General features: G+C 42.4%; 2 protein-coding genes across 5 annotated transcripts; both read right to left on the bottom strand.

Moving 5' to 3' along the window:
• Positions 1–3867: 3867 nt before the first annotated feature.
• LOC142061490 (hepatitis A virus cellular receptor 2-like) lies at positions 3868–12680 on the bottom strand. Of its 3 annotated transcripts, XM_075102626.1 has the most exons (9): positions 12569–12680; positions 11349–11443; positions 8993–9337; positions 8327–8377; positions 6358–6437; positions 6047–6103; positions 5183–5297; positions 4512–4551; positions 3868–4117 (listed from the first exon to the last, which is right to left on the bottom strand). In XM_075102626.1, the coding sequence occupies exons 2-9, from the start codon at positions 11395–11397 to the stop codon at positions 4024–4026; spliced, it is 831 nt and encodes a 276-aa protein (XP_074958727.1). In that variant the 5' UTR covers positions 11398–11443; positions 12569–12680; the 3' UTR covers positions 3868–4023. The 3 variants fall into 3 exon arrangements, with proteins under 3 accessions (XP_074958727.1, XP_074958726.1, XP_074958728.1); XM_075102625.1 differs by lacking the exon at positions 12569–12680 and having other exon boundaries at positions 11349–11638; XM_075102627.1 differs by lacking the exons at positions 8327–8377; positions 12569–12680 and having other exon boundaries at positions 11349–11638.
• A 2728-nt stretch (positions 12681–15408) lies between these two features.
• MED7 (mediator complex subunit 7) lies at positions 15409–17453 on the bottom strand. 2 transcript variants are annotated; one of them, XM_075102618.1, is made up of 2 exons: positions 17348–17453; positions 15409–16746 (listed from the first exon to the last, which is right to left on the bottom strand). In XM_075102618.1, exon 2 carries the CDS (start codon positions 16725–16727, stop codon positions 16035–16037), a length of 693 nt encoding a protein of 230 aa, XP_074958719.1. In that variant the 5' UTR covers positions 16728–16746; positions 17348–17453; the 3' UTR covers positions 15409–16034. The 2 variants fall into 2 exon arrangements, with proteins under 2 accessions (XP_074958719.1, XP_074958718.1); XM_075102617.1 differs by having other exon boundaries at positions 17292–17430.
• Positions 17454–20824: the final 3371 nt, after the last annotated feature.

Below are 20824 nucleotides of genomic sequence, written 5' to 3'. Positions count from 1 at the left end.
GTGAAGCTCAGAGAACTATTCTGAGCTTATTTTGGATCAAAGTGATGCTGGAATGCTGCTCTGTACCTTCACATGCTTCAGCGCAGCATAAACAGCAACCAGCAGAAATAGACACAAGACAGCAGTGTCTTATTGTCACCATTATGAGGCAGGTTAACTAACAATCGGCAAAATATGTAATTTGCTATATTCTACTAAGTACATTTCATACAATGCCAAGTACACACAGCCCCGGCTGTTCTGTGAACAGAACTAATGAAACCTGATGTGTCCGATATCCTGGAGACTTTTTCCCCCGCAGTGATCCCAGTTTCTCCTTTGTCTCCCATCACTCACCATTAAGCAGTGGCTGCAAGCCCATACCCAGCTGATGCCAGTGCAGGGAGCAGCTGAATCCCACCTGGGCCACAAATTTGGAGCTTTCTCCAGCTACCATTTTCCATGAAGCCTCTCAAAACCAAACTGGTCAGTATGTTGCAGGTGACTAGGGAAGGAAGAGAATGGGCGCAGCATCATGTCAGCTTCGTTTCTTTAGCAAGACTGGGCTAAATATAGCAGAGTGAATTGAAAAAGGCCACCCAAAATCCAAGTGTGCTGAAAAGAACCAGAAAAATGTGCCTTGCTTTCTGCTTCTGTACTGCTACCCAGTGGCTTCTTGCAGGCAGAAAAGGAAAGGCAGAGAGCTGTCTCTAAAAAATCAGTTTGCAGCTTGTTAGTCTTACCATGCTTAATGTGCTGCATCTGTGTGCAGCTGGATAATCTCTTAATGGGTGAATGGGCTCCAAGTGCCACCTGCTCATCTCTGGGGCTCATTTTGAAATGCCTGTTCCAAGGTTCACTGACACAAGTGGTAGTAATGAAAAAGCACAGGGAGCTTCTGCCTGCATGTATTTGCATCCACTATTCTGCATATCCAAGGCAAAGTTCTTTCTCCACACAACCTCTACATGGTCTGTTTACCAAGTAACTGCACAGCAGAAAGGAACTTTTAATCAAGATTTTGGTTATCAGATATTCTAGAATTTTATTTTACATGGAAAACTTGCTAATGTAAGAATTAGTCTGAATTAGTCTGTAATGTTAAAAAACATTCTTATGGGCAAGCTGTTTTCGTGATTAGCAGTCTTAAGGATGGACCTCAAATTCCTTAAAAGCATGAGTGGTTGCAATCAGATAATTTTGGAAGCTCCACACTGTCTAACTCTGATCCCAGTAGAGACTGATTTGGTAAAATTGCGGAAAGCAGAAATTGCTGAAGATCCCACTCTGCGCTGGTGCAACCTTACCTTGAGTGCTGTGTGCAGTTTTGGGTGCTACAGTATGTTAAGGATATAAAGCTACTAGAGAGTGTCCAGAGAAGGGCCACAGAGTTGGTGAAGGGTTTAGAGGAGAAACTGTATGAGGAGCGGCTCAAGTCCCTTGGTTTGCTCAGCCTGGAGAAGAGGAGACTGAGGGCAAACCTCATCACGGTCTGCAGCTTCCTCACAAGGGGAGGAGGAGGGGCAGGTGCTGATCTCTTCTCTCTGGTGACCAATGACAGGACCCAAGGGAATGGCAGGAAGATGTGCCAGGGCCTCCCCTGGCATAGGTTGCATATTAGGAAAAGGTTCTTCACCCAGAGGGTGGTGGAGCACTGGAACAGGCTCCCCGGGGAGGCATCACGGCACCAAGGCTGGTGATATTCTAGAAGCACTTGGACGACGCCCTCAGAGACATGGTTTGAATTTGGTGTTGTCCTGTGCAGGGACAGGAGTTGGACTTGATGATCCCTGTGGGTCCCTTCCAACTCGGGACATTCTATGATTCTATGATCTTTTCTGAGATCTAGTTCAAAGACCAGATCAGACTTCCTCCAACTCCAGTCATGGGCTAGAGCCCACAGCAGTAACTTGTTCAGCCAGGCAGAAGGAAAGCAACATCTGCAGTATGGTCAGTAATTTTAGTTTAGTAATTTTTACTAATAGTCAAATACAAAACCACAGTCCAATGCCAGTAGTTTCAGTTTACTAATAGTCAAATACAAAACCACAGTCCAATGCCAGTAGTTTCAGTACCTTCTTACACAAAGCAACATGTGACTTGAAGGCAGAAAATAGCAGAGCTGGTTTCCTCCATCACTTTTCCTGACCCAGGGATCAGTAATCACCTAAGACCTGTGCTCACACACTGAGCTCTTCAGTCAACCATGAATTCACTCCCGCATTTTCAACCATTTAGGCCTGCTCCAACAGACAGCCCCAAGACAATGCACAGCACAGGAGAAAACACAAAGCACACCACAGTCACCTATCCCAACTTGCTTTCTATTTCTTCTTTCCTCAACAGGATGAGACTTTCCCTCCTCTGCGAGTCTTTGCAAACACACTCATCTGCAATATCCCACCTTAGCCAGGCTCTCCAGGACTCCTGGAGAAAACCGCTCTCCTCCCCAGCCAGCCCAAGCCCTCCCATCTCTACCAGCTGGGGGAACAGGGGGTAATTGCTCTACTGACCCCAGCTTCCCTTAAAGCACAACCAGACTTTAAGTGTCTCAGCTGTTACTATAAATACCTACTGATTTTATTATTGCTCCTTTATGCTTCATTTTATAATACAGATTTTTTGTTTGCATGACTCCCTGGAAAAGGATGAACTCAATGATAGGAAGTTTGCAGTAAGTCTGTGAGTCTTCCCCATGGCAGCAACATCTGCTTTAGGTATTCCACATTGCCGTTTGGGATGAAGTTCAGGACAAAATCTGTGCTGACCAATATTTGGTAAGAGTTGGTCTCTCTCCAGCCTGTACTACTTTTCTGCTCTTTCAGGAACTCCTCAGCCTGTGTTTAAAAATGTGTTCTTAAAAACAATTAGGGAAAATTATTCTTCTTATTAAAGGTGATTTGGGGTATTGTGTCTATTGCTCAACAATGCATAAACTGTTGATTCATGCTATGGGGCTGCCTCTATTTATTTAAGTAAACCAAAGCTTAGTGTTGCAGAGAATAAAAGCTGAGTCACGTCTAACTGAGGAGCAGTGGAGGAAAGGCACTAGGCCACTGCTCTATGAGCTAAAAGCCATCAAACAAATCCAGCATAAGACATTAGAGCTGTTTGGTATCTAAAGGGGTATAAAGGCAGGGCAAACTTTCAGCCAGTATTTTGTGCAACATCGATGACTTCTCCACAAGCTAAGTAAAGTAAGAATTTCATTAACTTTACAAAGTAGTTATTTTCTGTTCTGGTCTTTTTGGAGGCCTGGAAGTGAGACTTTCCACCCCAAGGACTTCTCAGGGCATAGGTAGGCCTGAGGGGAAAGCCACAGGAAAAAGTGACGTATTTTGCAGAAAACACACTTAGTCATAGTCCTCTGCAAACAAGCTGTGAAAAGTCTGCACATAGACGTACTGATCCTGTAGGCTCTGAGGACATCCCATAAGGGAGTGAGCATTATTAGCTCCTCCAGATTTAACTGTGGGTTGACAGGACTTAGTACATTGCATTACTAAGCTGTTACCAGGACTCAGTACACCTGACTTTAATGAAAATGCAACTAAATATATATTGAAATAGTAATACTGCCAAGTTTTTCCATATGTCAACTTTGTCATAGCAGCTATGAGATTGCTTCTGCCCTCTGATGGCATGGACTCTTTTGTAGCTGGCAAATACGATACACAGTGAAGACAAATTTTTAAAAATACATATGTGGTTTTCCTTTCGTGATGGAGTAGCCATTCTGGCACTTTGCCTTTTTTTCCAAACAGGAAGAGAGAATTTGAAGCAGATAATAAATATAATGGTTAACTTTCTTTAGGGTTTGATAAGTGGATTCTGGAAATTTCCATTCAAGCCAGTAGGGTTTCTGTTTCTGGAACAGACTGATAAAAGTTTTTAATTAGAAGTATAGCTTTTATTTGTTTTATGAGAATGATGTGAATGCTTCAGTAGTCCAGTCACGTTTCGCTGCTGAGCAGAGGGAGCAGCTAACATTTTGCAAACTATTTAATGTCCCAGCGATGACAAAGGCAAACATGCATAGAGTCCTTAGTGTATTATATAAATGTTTTCCTCTGCATGGACCTCTTCTTCCAGGGCGCTATGGTTCCCTGCATGTTTTGGTCTCCAATACGCAATGAAGCTGCACAAAAGAGTAAAAACCATGCTGTTAAACAAAAAACAGACAATAGAAACACAGAAGAAGAGAAACTAAATCAACCAGCTTGCTGGAAAAACGTAAAATATGCAAAACCACTTATTTAAACATGCCTGATAATGAATCATTTTTCCACTTATGACACAACCCACACTTGAAGTTTGCATGCTCCCTAATGCAATGAACTGAAAGTTATACTCATTTTTGCTTACTAACTACTGATAAGTAGCATGATTTATTCATTTCTTTTTGCAATGTTTCCTATTAACTTGAGATTTAAAAAGAAAGACAAAGTATGTGGTGGAGCAGTCAACATTCTGACATTTTCTTTCCACAACCTAGTTTGTCCTATCAACTAAAGCAGAAACAGAATACTTACTTTGCAAAGTCACCCATCTTCTTTGTATTGTAGAAGTATTCTAAGGACCATCCAGAATGAAAATAAAGAGAAAAGTAAGAAAACAAATAATTTCTTTAAACCATCAGAAACAAGTAAAGTAGTGAAAAAAAATTAAGTTAAAAAAAATCAAGTGTAAGAAACTAAATAAGTGAACTTTAAGCAGACATTTTCAATATAGGAAATCCCCATTATTTCCATGAGATCTAATTCACATGGCTTGGTCTGACCAAGAGTCTCTATGGAGAAAGTCTGGCACATAGAAGAATATTGGCTATAGTTATATGAAACTAGGCCCTTCCCTTGGGAAAGACTGGGACAACGTGGCAACTGAGGAATGAGTAAGGGGTAGGAAGAAATGAGTGGGGGCAGGGGAGGTGGACTTGTTTCACACATCTGCTCACCAGACTGTGGGTCGACAGGTTGCTAAGGAGTCTGAGACATAAAATGATGAGACCACACTGGCGCCTTGCTGTTCTGTGCCCCAGAGGCTAAGAGGGAGAGCTGAGCAGCAACCACGGCGCAGGGCACAGAACAAGTCCACCCAGAGACCTTAGCTCGCTCCCCTGAAGCAGAAGATATGTGGCATCTGCCACAGCTCTGATTAGACATACCTGACCAAAACTTGCATAAGTTTTGTGAAAAGTACTTACGTCTAGTGAGGAGCAGAGCCAAAGTGAGGATGGCTAGAAGTACCACACATAAACCAATCCCAATGTATAGCCCATTTTCTGAATACTGCTGACTAGGCCGTGATACAGACATGTTCTGTCAACACATAAAACACATAAGCATTAGTGGCACTGAAGGCAAGAAGCCCACACAGTACTCAAAGGTCATTTGTGTGTTTTGCAACCCTGCAGTAGAAGTACACTTAAGAGCAAAAGCCGAATTTGAGATACAAGACTAGTTTCAAGCAGAATCACTGCAACAGTTGTTTGAACCATGCTGTTAAAACATTGTTTTTTGAGTTTGTCAAAGCACCTGAAGTTATGACAAATTCCATTTGTTCAGGTTTAATACTATTTGGTGAATATTTTATTTTTTCAGATGAAAATATGTCCTGGTGTCACACCCTCCCACCTTTTTGTCAGCTTATTCAGTAGTTATTCAAGGCTTTACACCAATAAGTAAATATGCCGCCTCCTTGCACCGATCTTTATTTAGGTGAAAGTTCTTTCCAAAGCCAGCCATTAGATATTTAACCGCTCATTAGGAACTCAGGCCTGGAAAGACGCTGAAGCGCAGTATGGTCCCTGACTTCCATTCTGCACTTGCAGCAGTATGAATGCCCACAGCACATACTGCCTTGTAGTACGTCACAGCAGGCGTTCCCAAAGGCTAGCTTGGCTGTCGAGCCTTGCTGATAAAATCTGCCCGTCACCTGCAATATGTGCTGGAGGGCTCTGTAGGACAGACACAGAGCTGCCTGTTTGAACCCCATTGCACAGGGAGTGCAGGGCATCCCCGTGCTGTCAGGAGGTTCAATTTCAAGTCTTCCCCATTTCCTGCCATACCTGCAGGTTTGAGGTTACATCTGAGCAGTCTGAGGTGCTTGAGCAGGGACCAGAGGTCTGAAAGGCAAAATAGATGTTGCTAAAGCTCTTCTTGCATTAGTAGTAGGACTTTATGCATGCCCAGCAGGTTTTTTTCCTCTTTAATAATGAACACAAACATTCTTTCATAAACACTAAACATACAGACCACAAAAAAAAGAAAACTCTCTTGCAATCAAACTAAAGCTGTACAAGTGAGGTGTAGGGGTGACCCAATAACCTCTCATGTCTATCCACTTTGTCTAGGTATGCTATAGCACAGAGATGCTTACAGTCTGAGGAGCTTCCGAAGCAGAAACTGATGGCCATGTTCTTGCGATGGTAAAGGATGATTCGCTGGTGCTCCCATGAGCTGAGCAAAGGCAAGACAAACACATCACTTGCACAGAGAACCATTCTGCCTTGACAGAGAGGAATTTGTACTGCTGACTTGGGACCACCAAACTTAAGTATCTCTCTCTTAGGAGTCTCAGTTCTGCATATCATAGAGGTTGGTGCCTTCAGAGGGCAGCACAAAACTCTGAATATTGGAGCCTCTGATGTCCTTTTCAGAGCTTTGAATTCCTTCCAGTAAACACTCAGCTCTGGCTGTCATCTCAACACAGGGACTAGAAGGAAGGAGTTACCAAGGTAGGCATCTGGTTTTGAAGCCAAGAAGAGGAAGTGGATGCCTAAAGCAAACTTAGGTTATCTGATGAAAACTGCTTAAGGTCAGCTCAGGGCCTTGAAAGAACATGTTGTGCAGAGTTAGAGAAAGCAAGTAATACTTTTAAAGTCCCAGACAGATATACAGCAAACAGACTGACCAAAGTGTGATATGTTTGCATAAGGACCTGCAGCATATTTTTGAAGTAATTTCCCAGAGCAAATCTGTTTGCAATATTTAAAATTCAGAGCTACAAACTTATGTCTTCCATATCACCAGTCTCAGTTTCTCCATGTGTTGTCAGATGATATACAATCCTGAAAACAAAACCTCCTGTTCACATTATGACAATGCCAGCTGATTCCTTTGATGTTTCAAATTGTTACCCTTATTCCAGAAGCTTTATTTTGAAGGGAACAGGATCATCTGCTTCACTGTTCTCTTCCATTGGATATGCTGGAGTATTCCCACATCAGAGGCACATGGCCACCTGCCTTTTCTAGTCTCCCTCTGTGTGAACATGCACATATTAACTTGTGTTCTGAAAACATAAAAAATTGTTCCACCAGCAGCTAAGGAAGGTGTCACAGGGTTAAGAAAACCCTTGAGTTCTACTATTGGAAGCCCTGTTACTTGCAACTAGAACAGAAACAGTCTGAGAAAGTTTTCACTTCCTCTTCCATAAAGGAAATGCAACTGTTGTAACATTTTACAGTTGCTTAGCTGGAAACATCTGAAATGGAGGCAGAAATACAAATGGCATCCCTGATTTTTCTTTAAAAATCCACAGAATAAGCTATTGTCACAGTATGAGCTCTCTCTTCTGTACTCAAAATTAAAGTTGTTTTTCAGACTCAAAAAGATGCAGCTGAGTGGGAATAAGATAGAAATCTATAAACTTGTGAGTGGAATGAAGAAACTGAGTAAGGAACAGTCGTTCACTGTCTCTTCCACTACGATGAGGGGCCTTACATTATTAAATATGCATAGGCTACAGAGGACGTGGGCAGCCTCTGAGATACACATTACACCAGCTAGAAGAACGCTTTGGCGCTGTATCACAAAATTACTGCCCTGTTTCTATGATCCTCCTTAATCATCTGCTGCTGACTGCTACTGAGATAGGATCCTGAATTAGATGCACTTTTGAGCTAGACCAGTAAAACAGTTCTATATTATAGAGAAACAAATAAACTGATTAAAGACTGGACACCCCCAACTCCTAAAAATTTGTGTTTTACTGTTCACGGGATGCATTTCCAGAGACAAGGTCAGATTTTTTACTGTGAAGAAAACAATATACCAAAACAACAGCCACAAGAAAAACAATGCTTGCAGCACCGATTTAAAAAAAAAAAACTACTTAAGCACCTGGAAGCAAACTTCCTCCCATGTGCACAGATTTCTTCTGCTGGACTCTCTATATAATGTCAGGCAGAATTTAAATCCAAGTTCTGATCTCAGGTTCTACGGTAATGTTTAGTAAACTTTAACCAAGAGATTTCTATCATCTATCATTTTGTTTCCTTCCTAAGATCCCAATTTGCAATACAGCTTATATATGCTATTGAGATTAATACTCGGATAAAAGTTACCTGAGGTCTGTTCAGAGGTGTAAGTGTAAGGACTTGCAGTAGAGGTCCTTTCTGATGTTAAAAAATAAAACAAAACCAACAGACATTACAATTAATCTTAGTGTGCATCTATGTAGTGAAAAAGAGAAAGTGTTCCCATAATGAAAATTTGCTAGCACCAGCTACACAAGTACATCTGTCAGCCACTTGTTCCATCTATTATTATGCTTTTTACAAACATGGGAAAAACTAAAAATCAAAGGAGGAGTTGATAAAAGAATTCTCTATACTAATTTTGCATCCCTGGGCTTTACTCTGGAATCAAGCAGGGAAAATGAAGCACTGTTTTCTATGAAAAGGGTGCAAGTATAGCACTTCAAATGAATTAAGTACCCTATGCTGCCCTTTCGCTTAAATTCTTCAAACAGTGCATCTAAGAAAGCTCAGTAGTGCTGTGCACCATGAAAGAAAGAACCATATCCCTTTTTTAATCGCAGTGACTGCGCTGTGATTACAACAATGCCAAAGACAGTTAATTTAAACAGCATTAACAGCAGATCTGCAAAGTCCTAAAGATCAGTCCTATGGATGATTGTAGAAATCATTTCCACCACAAGCTTTGAAATCCAGACTCAACAGCAGATTTACCACAATCGTACTGACACAAGAGAGCACCTCTGCACTCACCTTTTTCTATCACAACCTTGAGATTAGTTCTCTGATCATTGAACCACCCTGAGATCTCCACGCGGCAGCAGTATATCCCACTGTCTGCTTCCTCAGCATTCATGATCGTGAGGGACACATCGCCCTTTGACAGGTTCCCTTTCAACATATACCTGCTGTTGTACCGCTCTGTCACCCTCTGTCCGTCTGTCCAGATAATGGCCCGATAACATTTTGAAGAAGGACACCTGTCACGACCCCAGCACATTGATGTGATGTCTTGTGACCTCTCCACAGTGTAAAAGCAGGGCACAGTGACACTCTGACCAACCTTTCCTTTCACAAGTGAACCCAATACTGTGGGGCCTGTGGACAAAAAGACAAATGTAGTCGTTGAGCACCGCGCGTGCAAGTGGAAGCTTCTCACGCATCTTGTGTGACCCAGTACCTCCCATCTCACAAACGCTACCAGGCACTGCTGGATTGGGTTTTCCACAAATAGATGTGAACCCCAGAAGGACTGATGCAGTGAGGGATAATGATCGGGCCAGTGATTTGCTCAGAAAGTGTCTCTAGCCAGAGGAAGAAGAAACACACTTTGTGCAGCCTCTGCAGGTAGGCAGAGAGGTGAAGAGAGAACAAAACTTGGATCTGCACAACTTGTTGGCTTCTCTTTAGCCAAGTCCAGTCTGTTAGCTCTTTGTTTTTTTCCTTAGTTCAGATTCAATCCAAGCTACACATGGGGGAACAGTAAGACATTGACTTTCATTAAAATCATTGTGGGGAAACAATTCCTCCTTTTCAATGTAAAGCCACTACACAGCAGGTTTCACCAGAATAATCACTGCTGAATGCGTTTCCTTTTTTCTTGGCTACTGACAGATTTTGCCTATTCCTATCAGAAACAATCTTTCAGAGATTTTCTGAGAAATTTTATACCCTCTTTTTTCACTACCTTATTTCCTTCCCTCATTCTTATGCAGTTTCTAACTTGTTTGGTTCCCATTAAAAGTCATTTTTTGTGTTTCCAGAAGGCTGTGTCATGCTATTCAAGCCAAAACAGTGAGACCCAGCAGCCAGTAGCCCCTTCATCACAGTGATAGTTTCTTTTGCTGTATCCAGACAACTCCAGTCAATATGCCCTTTAGGAGGGTTTTAATAAAAGCTGTATTAAGCGCCAGCCAAAATCGTTTGTGCTCTGGTGATCCAGTCATAGACATCCTGTAACCACTGTCTTCTAACAGGTGATGCAGTGGGGCTCCTGCGGTGCACATTCTGTCTGCTTGTACCTCAGAGAAAACTGTTTGCCACATACTTACTACTACATATTTCTTATCAAGTTCAGTAACACGGGATCACATGGGTAACTATTTCGATCTTCCCATATTAGCATTTCAGGGATAGAATTATCTGCAGCAAGTACAGGCAACAAATTATCTCTATTAAAAGACTAGCCCAGTCTATAATTAGGAAGGGAGCTCCCCGAGGCAGGTCCGCCAACACATGCCAGTGGATCCCAAGCACTGTATGGCTTGACTGCAATTGTACCTTGTGGAAAAGCTGTCTTTCCCAGCTCAGCTCAGAAACCTAAGCTATTACAGTTAAAAAAAAATCTGCGTTCAGAGACTTTGCCACAAGGGCATACTAGAAAGTAATCTAAGTAATCTCTGAAAAGAATATATTTAATATAAAAAAGCAAGCTCTAAATAAATCTTATCATAAAAGACTATATAAAGAACTAGAGGCAATAATATCTGTAATATTCCTTTTCTTTCTACTGAACATAGTCTACCACCAAACTTTTAATGTCCATCTGCCTATGTTAGTACTACTCTGCAACTTGTTTTCAGTGTTGTCGCCTTTAATGATATTTTCCTTGGACTGCTTTCTCAGAATAAAAAAGGAGAAATTATCAATTTGTCCCAATAAAATTCATGCTGGCTAAAAAACACCAGAAGCCACAGCAGATCTTTTCCCTGTCTTCCTAAGCATTCACCTTCACAAAGCCTGTTCAAGTGAAATATTCTTGTTTTATACCTTTTCTAAAATGATTTAAAGTTCTCTGCTCATCTCAGATCATCATTATCTAAAAAACCCAAAAGATCATTTGCTAATAAGACTAGCAGACAGCCCAAGAAGCAGCATCTTTAAAACCATCATATCCTCAACATTATTTTGTTTTAAAAAAGAGATAAGGCCATCAGGAGGCTATTGCCACTGTGATGAAGTTCTACTCCTAACACAAAACTGCAGTGTCTGTGCCATGTGGCCACTCTTCCTGTTGTAACATAAAATATCTTGCTTTGCAACCCTCAGAAACATTGATGCGTGTTACCTCCATCCACGTCCACCTATTCGCTTAGGCCCACTTAGTTACCTGTAAAAAGCATCAGAAGAATCCAATTCATGCAGAAATAAGACGACATTGTGGCTGAAGGTGAGGAACAACACTCCTGTTCTTCCTTCAGGCACCTACGTTCAAGAAAAGTTATCTTCTTTGTAAACGTCTTGTTTCACTTCTTAGTACATCATCTTCAGGCACAGCTAAGAATGCCCTTTAGTCTAATCCAGTCTGCCTTTCCTGTGGTTAGTCTGTCTCTAGCAGTACAGCCAAGTGCTGCTGCCGACAGTGTTCGCAGCTCAACTCTTGCTGACTGTGGTTTGACTAAAAGGCTAAAGTACTTTGCAGCACTTCATCAGTCTACTTCTCTTTAGAAATCTACTTCTCATTTTTTCCAGATCTGCTTGATTATGGTAGATATAACTTGTCAGCACCACCAAGCTGACACAACTATTAGTAATCCATTGCCCCATATTACTTCCCCCACCTTTTTTTGCCGTAGTAGATAGAATTTGAGTAACGGATTACATAGGGAACACATGGAACAGACGGTGATAAACAGAAAGGACTCTCCAAAATAACAGATTCCTATGAAGAATTACTCAAGCATTTAATCGTAAGTTTCTGGTTCTAATACTTAGAAGCAGCTCAGAGCATCTTTAGGCAAACACTATTTTCTTTGTAGGCTATAATGGTAGTATTGGAAAGCTCTCCTACTGTTACACAGTTGTAGCCTAATAAAGTTGCAGTCTTTCATCATCTGACTTAAAAATTCTGTATGCATCTGGGCTTTTGCAATATCATGTAACACATACAGAATACAGAGGTCAGTTTAAAAGCAGTGTGGAAATCGTGTTGTCCCGAGCTCAAGGCTCACTTTGACAAAAATGTTGCTGAAATACAGCTTTTGAGAAACGATGTTCCCTGGTCACTCTCCCTGTCCAGCAGCTGTGATCAAGTGTATTTGATCTAGGATCAACAACTGTTCTTTGCTAAAGTAACTAATCTACTTAACACTGTTTTATGCAGACAAAATTAAGCTATAAGGAGTTACTTTTTATCAATAACAGAAACAGCAGAAATGCTTCTAAAAACACACCCAAAAACATACACTAGGCTAGAATCAGAACCAACAGAGCTGTCTGGCACTGACTACCTTACATGAGAGCTGAGTCACCAAAGTGGCAGCTTCTTTAAGTGAAAAGGAGGAAAACTAAGGGATTAAAGTAGCTGAGAGACAAACACTAGCAACATACCTGTAGGAAAGAGCTGAGAGATGGAGGGAGAAAGGGGGATTTTTGTATGCGGTGGCTGGAAGCAGAACTCTTTAAGAAAATGCTTCCTCTTTGCTCCTCTTGTTTTTAGGGAAGCAGGAAACTGCAGATAGCTGCTACAGGAACAATTCTGATCCTTACCGGCAGGATCTTGAAACTGCTCCTCACAGATGAAAAAGGCAGGGCAGTGTGGCTCTGGCAGAAGGTGGGTGACCACATTCACCACAGCCGTGCCACAATCGTGCATGGCATCTGCCAATGAGCTCCTCTTGGTAGTTCAGCGTGTGACAAACATCCACCTGTAGACTAGGACATGTCCCTTCTGCCAGTTACCTGCAATAACTTGCAGCGTGTATGGCTCCACGTGGATTCCTCCTCTGCACAGGCCATGTCTGAGCTCTGAAATAAATACATAGGATAAGAAAATAAGGAAACTGTTATCCTGGAGCTCTGCCTGAGCCCATTCTACTCACTTCAGCCAGGTTGTTCCATTCACACGATAGTCCACAGTAGTTCCAGTGCTGCCTGCTGGCTGTATCCCCAGGAAAGCTGTTCTGATCAAACAGTAAGAGAGTGTGAGAGCTACAGGGCAATAGTTAACCCACTTGCTTTGGATTTCATCTCAAATACAGACCATGTGAAATGCTTTGATATAATCTCTGAGTTTCTACATGACTGTTTTCCAAGCTTCTGTTTTTTGTTTGTTTAAGAAATGTTTGTTCAAGAAAAGATGCCAATGCCATCTTTTTTATGCAGCCCTTAAAGTAGCTGCACATTTTTTCTTGGCTTAGAGAATATAGTCAGATCATACTTTGTAGAAACAAGACCAAACCATTAAATACTGAAATAAGTTTAAAGCACCTTTGGAAACATCTCTTCATTGCACTATTTTGAAGCCGTATCATTAAATAGCTTTTCTTCTTTTCCCTCAGGATGATCAGAACTACACTTTCCCATTTTGTCCACTGGTGACACACTTGGCTTCTCTGTATCAAGAAACTTCTGGAATTTTTTAAGTATCTGTACTTCTGTTACCCCTGCGCTTGTTCAGATACTGTAATAGTAGGGCTGGGCTTTTTTCTTTTCCTTCCTTTTTTTTTTTTTTTCAATTAAGAAAACGTCTGACAAAATGCTGCTTAACACCTGATGTTAACTTTATCTCAGCAAGTTTCCTAAGGCATATCGTATACATTAACATTTCAGGGGTAGAATACTTCAAATGTTATCACATCCAAAAATAAAATCAGGATTTGCTGAGGTAAGGAAAGATCTCATCAGCAGCAGTGGTTTAATTAACACATTAGAGAAGACAACATAATCCAACTGGCTAGTCAGTGAGTTGCATCATCCTATGAAATAGAAAATGCCATTTCCCCAGACTAACAAGCACATGCCACCCACTGCCTTCGCTACAGCAACAGCCTGTTGCTTTCCCAAAAACCAAACTTGTAATAGAAAAAAGGAAAACTATCACTGCTGTGATCTGACAACAGAGGAAAAAGTCAATGTCTCGGCTGAAAAAAGCCCAGGAAGCCCCGCACAGCTTTCTAAGGGTTTGGCTTTAACATAGGAAAAAAAAAAAATCTAGACTAAAGAAATTATTCATTAAACTTTTTGGAAAGTGAAAGCAGCCTTAAGTATTTTTTAAATTACATGATCCCTGTTTACCTCACTGGTTTCACAAAAAAATTTCATTGCAGTTGTTAGTTGCTGCTAGGATCCAGCTTGTGCAGTATTTTGAAACTATGGTACCCTGGTCTACGACTTTACTAAAAGCATAAAAATCAGACAAAAAACAACAGAGAACCATTGAGCATCTACGACAGTTCTTTTTGAATGGCAAAGTTAAAACATCCGTGACAATCTGTAGTTCCACAGTGCACGACTGCTCTTGTCCAGGAGGCACTAAATATTTCTTCATATCTTCCACATGAAACATTTGCAAAGCGGACACCAAATTAGTTCTGCTCACTTGCAACTGTTTTAGTTACCCACAAGCAACATAATATAGATCTACTCTGGGCAGAAAGAGGAAAACAGTGGTTGAATAAAGGATAAAAGTGTTACTTTTGTAAAATTATTTATACATTTCTAAACACCCCCCATGTTTCTACTTCTTTGTTACTGTGTTATATGCACTTAAAATAGCAGATAATGTCCTCCAATGAGTCATGAAATGAACTGAAGCGAGTTTATCTTTATCTGCACTGAGCTCAACCCCCACCACCCAACAGCTAAGTACTTCTGCCTGCCCATTTAAATAAAATTTCTGAAAACAAACAGAATTATCAAGTGAAACAGAAACCAAGGTTAAAAACAGGGGCTCCCTCATCCATACAGGTTACCTGGTCTTTAGCTGCTGTACATACTTCAGAAAGCACACACAGTACGGTGCTACATGACAAAAAGTCAGAAGAAGGATTCCCTGACATGAGGCATGGGGTAAAGAAGCCACTTCTTCACAATCAAGTCATTCTACTCCTCTTGCTGTGGGGGACTGATCCAACTCAAATGTGCTTTAAACATGGCTGATATGGCTTCCACTTGATGGAATACTTGCAGGCTCTTTCAAACTTAAAAGCTCTCAATTACCATAAAGGCTAACTAACCGATCAGACTCTCCTTCTGGAGAAAAACACTCAGCTGCGCACAGAGCCCACCTAAAAGGCCAATAAAAAGCATCTGCACCACAAAATGACTCACTTCATGCATGTATACTAACTATGCAGGAAATATAAGTTAGTCTAAGCATTTATGTGTAATAAGAAAAAGGTAGTCATTTTTGTAAGCTCAAGACTGGTTATGATGTACATCTAAGAAAATTAAAATTCAATAAATTTTGATTTATTTAGTTGTTGAGATTCCTGACAGTGTGTATCTATAAAGCAAATTAGACCACGTTACATCTGTAATAAAGGAATGCTTAGGTTCTCTTTAGTACAGTTACATCATTACAAAGATAAAGAAACAGATTTTGCAGACTTGACACTAATTTTATTTTTAGTATTGAATTACACATACCTGAACGGACCCACTGACATTGTAAAAAACTAGCACTTATTTGAAGTGGAGGAACTGTCAACTGCAATTCCTTTTAGTCAGATCCCTTACTTGCTTCCACATTACAAAGCCATTAAAAAAAGAAAAAAAATGAGGCACATCCAAAAAAGCAGAAAGTGACAAATGAAAGTACTACAGAAAAAGGTAACTTTGTCACGTGACGTGGAAGCCACAGATTACATTTAATAAAAAGGGGTTTTTTTTGTTTCTACCGATAAACACACAGCTCGCAAAATACTAAACATTTTCATCTGCCTAGTCACTCACAACCTCCAACAGGTGTACAATAAATGCTTTGTCTGCTTATACAACAGCAAAACAAAATACAACGTATACCCTCAGAACGCATTCTGCCTCTAACTATGGTGAGCCAACAAAACTGTTTTCTTCATGTCATTTCATCAATAATGCTACACATAGCCGCATCTTTGTCTAAAACCTGATCTCTCTTGCCACTGGAACACTCTCTCTGTTTTTCGCTCTGTCCAATACAGTTACTGCCATCATTGGTATCCATCGGTTCTGCTTTCACTCGCAGTCCTCCCTCTGAATGAGGCAGATCATCGGGCAAGGAAGCCAGGCAGTTCTGAATCATCTCTACAACTCGCTCTAAGTGCTTCTGAAATCGCTCTGCTGTTTCCAAACGCTGACGTTTCTGCACCTCCATCATGACTCTCAGCGTCTCCCTAGCTTGGTGAGGGCGGTACTCATTTATAAGATGATGGACATGAACAAAAAGCAGTTTCAAGTCTTCCAGTTTCTCCTCTCGCTTTATACTCCCTGGACTCCTTATCAAGATATCCAAGAGGTCCAAAAAGTTGACTAGGATAGACATATTAAGTTTTCTTAATTCTTTCTTGTGATCAAACTGCATAGGATGCAACCGTTCAATACCCTGGCTCTCCAAGGGTCGAATAATCAGATCATCACATTGAAACTGATTACCAAACATCATATAACTGTCTTTCACAGGTGGAGGTGGCTTTGGAGCCAGGCCTTTACGGATGTTTTCATCGGTATATTCTTTTATATATTGCATTGGAGGCGGAGGAAGGGCACTCACTTGCTGAGGTTCACCCATTCTTGCCAGACAAAAGTACCTAGGGAATGTCCCAAGAAACATATGTTAAACAATATGTGTGACAACCTTATCATATAAATAGAAACAAAGACAAAGTAAGAGAGCTGGCCATGAAAATATGAACCAGAAGAAAGTAATCTCGACATATAGAATGCAAGAAAGCCCCGAATAAATCCATTAGCTTTTCACTGAGGCATACTTTTAGCAGGATTCGCCTCATCTGAAGCACATTAAGCATTCATGTCTCGAACCACGAAGCATGTACCCAGAGCAGGCACAGCAAGAGCGGGGAGAGCCCTTCCCTAGCTGAGGTCTGGCCCCGCAACACCACGCTCCGCGAGTGCGGAAACCGCGCAGCCCGGCGGCGGGCAAGCACCTCCCTGAGGGAAGGATGCGGCCCCGCGGCACGGGACGCCGCCGCCCATGCTCTGCGCCAGGTCGGGCCGGGCCAGGCCGGGCTCCGGGCAGGCCCAAGCCCCGCCGCGGGGCTCGCCAGGCCACTGCTGAAGAGAGAAGAGCTGAGGGGGCGCTACGGCAATGCCCCAACGGCGACTGACGGCGTACCCAGAAAAGACAGCCCCGCTCAGAGCCCACGGCCGCAGGAAACCACCGGCCCTCACCTGCCCGCCGAGCCGAGCCCAGCAAAACCGAGCCCAGCGAGGCCTCCCTAAGCGCAACCGCCAGCGCCCCGCTTCCGGCGCGCACGCTGCTTCCCTGCCCCCCATTGGCTCGCCGGCCTCGGGGCCGCACGCTCTGATTGGTTCTCGTGAACACCGGTCAGAAGCTTGCTCCACTCACAGCAGGGGCTGGCTCGGGAGGCGGTGTCAAGTGCGGCGGGCGGGGCGTGGAGTGCGTGTCATGGCAGTGTGGGGCGGAGTAGGGTGCGTGTCGTGGTGGCTGGGCTCTGCCGGGGCTGCCCCGCCCGGGGGTCGTTGGGGTCTCCCAGGGGTGTGGGCCTCCCTCACCAGAAGCCGCTCCTGAGGCGGCCAAGCCAGAGGCTTGTGGGAGTGGGAGCCGCCGGACTGGCGTCTGCAGGCCTGGGGCCCCCCCCCGAGGCTTCCCCGCCGCCCTGAAGTGGCGTTTGGGGGCGGGCGTCCGGCTCCCAGCAGCTGGGAAACAAGGGCTGCTTTGAAAGAACGTATTCCGACCGGGATCCGCCAACATGATTGTCACACGTTAAGTACTGAAGTACGCGGTGATCACGTAGTGCGCGGTCGCGTGGAGTGTAGTGCTGCACGCCTCAGAAACGCGGGCACTGCCCCGCTCATGAAGTGAAAGCGTTGCCATGGAAAGCGGTTGAATCCCCTCCCTCAGCCGACTACGCTAACCCCGAGTAAGCGAAGAGTGAAGCAGTTGGGCTCCATTGGTTTTCTTTCAATTTTGTTCTGGGAGGAGTTGAAGGAAAAAAATGCAGATTTCAGTTTTTCACCTCTTGGATCATGGAGAGCTGGGCTTGCTGTCATCGCCTCTGCAGGGATTTCTCCCAGAAATGGCCAAAAGGAAAGGATTTTTTGAAGCCTGGCCGTTTATGACCCATTTTCTTTCTTCCTCAGCAGATGGCAGCAATGGCCTTTGTCTGACGGGGAGCCGTTGTGTGCACGTTCAGTGTCATTTACAGATTCACTTTTCAAGATTGATCATTTCACCAAAAAACAGTTTCGATCGAATGATAATTACCTGGGATTCTCTTAATTATTTCTAAAACAATGCAAAGAAACTCCAGGATAGTTGGTTTTATTTGACTAGAAAATCTGAAAAAAATTTACAGCTCACATTTTACTGAATATCTGAACATATATTTAAATATTCCAACCCAGACAACAGTACAATCGACAAGTGCAACCCTGGCTGCAAAATAGGCTGATCTATTTTCATTTGTAAGCAAAGTTTATTTTTGGGAGGAAACGATCCCCTTTGAGACATTTGTTCTCAGATGACATAGCAAGTGTCTGTCACATAGGAAGGACCTTCAGTGAACTTGTTGAAATCTCTACCATTATAAAGTTTTATGCCATTGTTCTCTGGCAGTGCTGTACAGTATTTACATGTTTTACATTATGTTGCTGATTAATTATTACATTGTTTCTCAGTCTCATAACTCTTCATTACTGAGTCTTAGTTAAAGGTCCTTTTCTCTGTACTCACACGGATTGATGTAATCAGTGTGATTATAGTTTAGTATTTATCTACATATATATGGGTATGGCCTATATTATGTTTTCAAATATAGGCTCAAGGATTTTTTTTTTTTTTTTAAGCAACTAGGCCTCAATTTATGCATATTGTCCAAAGGAGGGTATTCTTGCCATTTGGTAATGGCTTACAACTTTGATTTAGGGAAAACTGACAGTAAATTGATCAGGGACAATCTGTGTTTGTCAATAGACTCTAGACTGACAGGTCTGATGCCATCTGATATCTGAAGCAGGGTCTTCACATTTTCTTCCCTTGATGCCATTACGTCTACTTAAAAAGTGAGACAAAGGTCCTTCCATTAAGGATTTTGTGGTGCCCCAAGATGTGAATTAGTCTGGTGTTCTTTTCAGAAATACATCCATACGGACTGAAACTTCACGACTGTGAATGCCTTGCTCAGGCTCAGGAGCCTGCGTACAGAAAGCTATTATTCTTTGTGCAGAAATATCCTAATGAGCAGCACAGCGCAGAAGAAACACAACAGGATAACGTGGCTTGCCCATGTTGTGTTTCAGTGTTTCAGCACTGGACTCGGGCTAACCATCCTTTCGAAACTAGGAGCTGTGCTAGTACACAATCTGTTAGCAAGAAAACTGGAAGGCACAAAAGGTAATTTGATTCTAAAATAAATGTTGTATGCTTTAATTATTTTGACAAAAGACTGAAACAAACAAGTTAATTAAGAAGTTCAAAAAGTTGCCACCAGTCACAGCTTTCCTACCATGGCTACGGAACTCACGGTCTCCGCAGAGTGGAGTGCTTTGGTGTAGACATTGAACTGGGACTCTGGTAGTCTCCCGTGCCACAGCCTTGCTGTTTGGCATGAACCAGTCATTCAAATGCTCAATATTAAGCCACAAGGTCCTTTGGGATCAGTAGGAAGATTTAAGAGACTTCTAATCTTCATTCATAAAATCAAAATACTTTACCACATTGCTCCTTGCATCAGCTGGTGATCTTGTCACTTAAGAATCTAAACAGTTTGGAGCAGAAAATCATGACTATCAGCCAGGGGGATCCAAGGTGGCTTATCTTTCAGTTTTTTCTCTTTTTTTTTAACATGGTGGTTGTTTCTAAGTAGGACTTCAATGCATACAAATAATCATTTTGCAGAAACGAAAGTGCTCCAGGATGGAGATGCAGACCTCAAGGCACATCAATGTGGAACTGAGAGCATGGTTTTCAAATACAGGCAAGGGTGGAGTTCCATGCTGCAACTAAAAAGTTTTCTGCTTTGGAAAGGGAGGTCTCATTCCTTCACCCCCCTCCCCCACTCCTTCTTCCTGGTCCCGCTCTCCTTTCTTCCTTCACTGCTTCTCCATGCCTCCACTTCTGGCTGTTCAGTCATCCTTCTCAGTACTTTGTACTATCACCGTCAGGCATTGAATTGCAAATTAAACTGATGCAACTCCAAACCCCACAGGAAACATGACTGTAATTTTTCTGGATTATGTTTTCTGCTCTTCTAGTGAGTTAAGTCAGCTCATCTATCCTGTGAGCATCTCTTTTGAGAGAGGAGAGCACAAGGAAGGGAGGGAGGAGGTCGGGGAGATGGTGAGGGGAAAGGTTCTCCTTGTTTCTGTAGCAGCAAGCTCTTAGTTTTTCTCGTATCATCTTGTTACATCATATCCTGAAAGACAGGGAGGAATAAAAAGCACCACCTCCAGAGGTGAACGAGAAACCCCATGTAGTAGGAGGCACTAACACACCTTTGGTTTTATTGGACTTTCCAGACTTTGATTTCACATTCTTTTAACAGGAGCTGAGCTTGATTCTCTACTGCCTTGCACTCAGTGAACTGTGCAGCAAGGATGTAAAATGCTGTGACTTCAAAGAGTAGAAGGTAGTGGGGGGCCGAGCACTTGTTTTTCACATGATCTCTGTGATCTTCATGAGTTGTT

Source organism: Phalacrocorax aristotelis, chromosome 8, assembly GCF_949628215.1.
Source record: "Phalacrocorax aristotelis chromosome 8, bGulAri2.1, whole genome shotgun sequence".
In the NCBI taxonomy this organism is placed as follows: Eukaryota; Metazoa; Chordata; class Aves; order Suliformes; family Phalacrocoracidae; genus Phalacrocorax; species Phalacrocorax aristotelis.
This window is presented reverse-complemented; position numbering and strand designations above follow the sequence as displayed.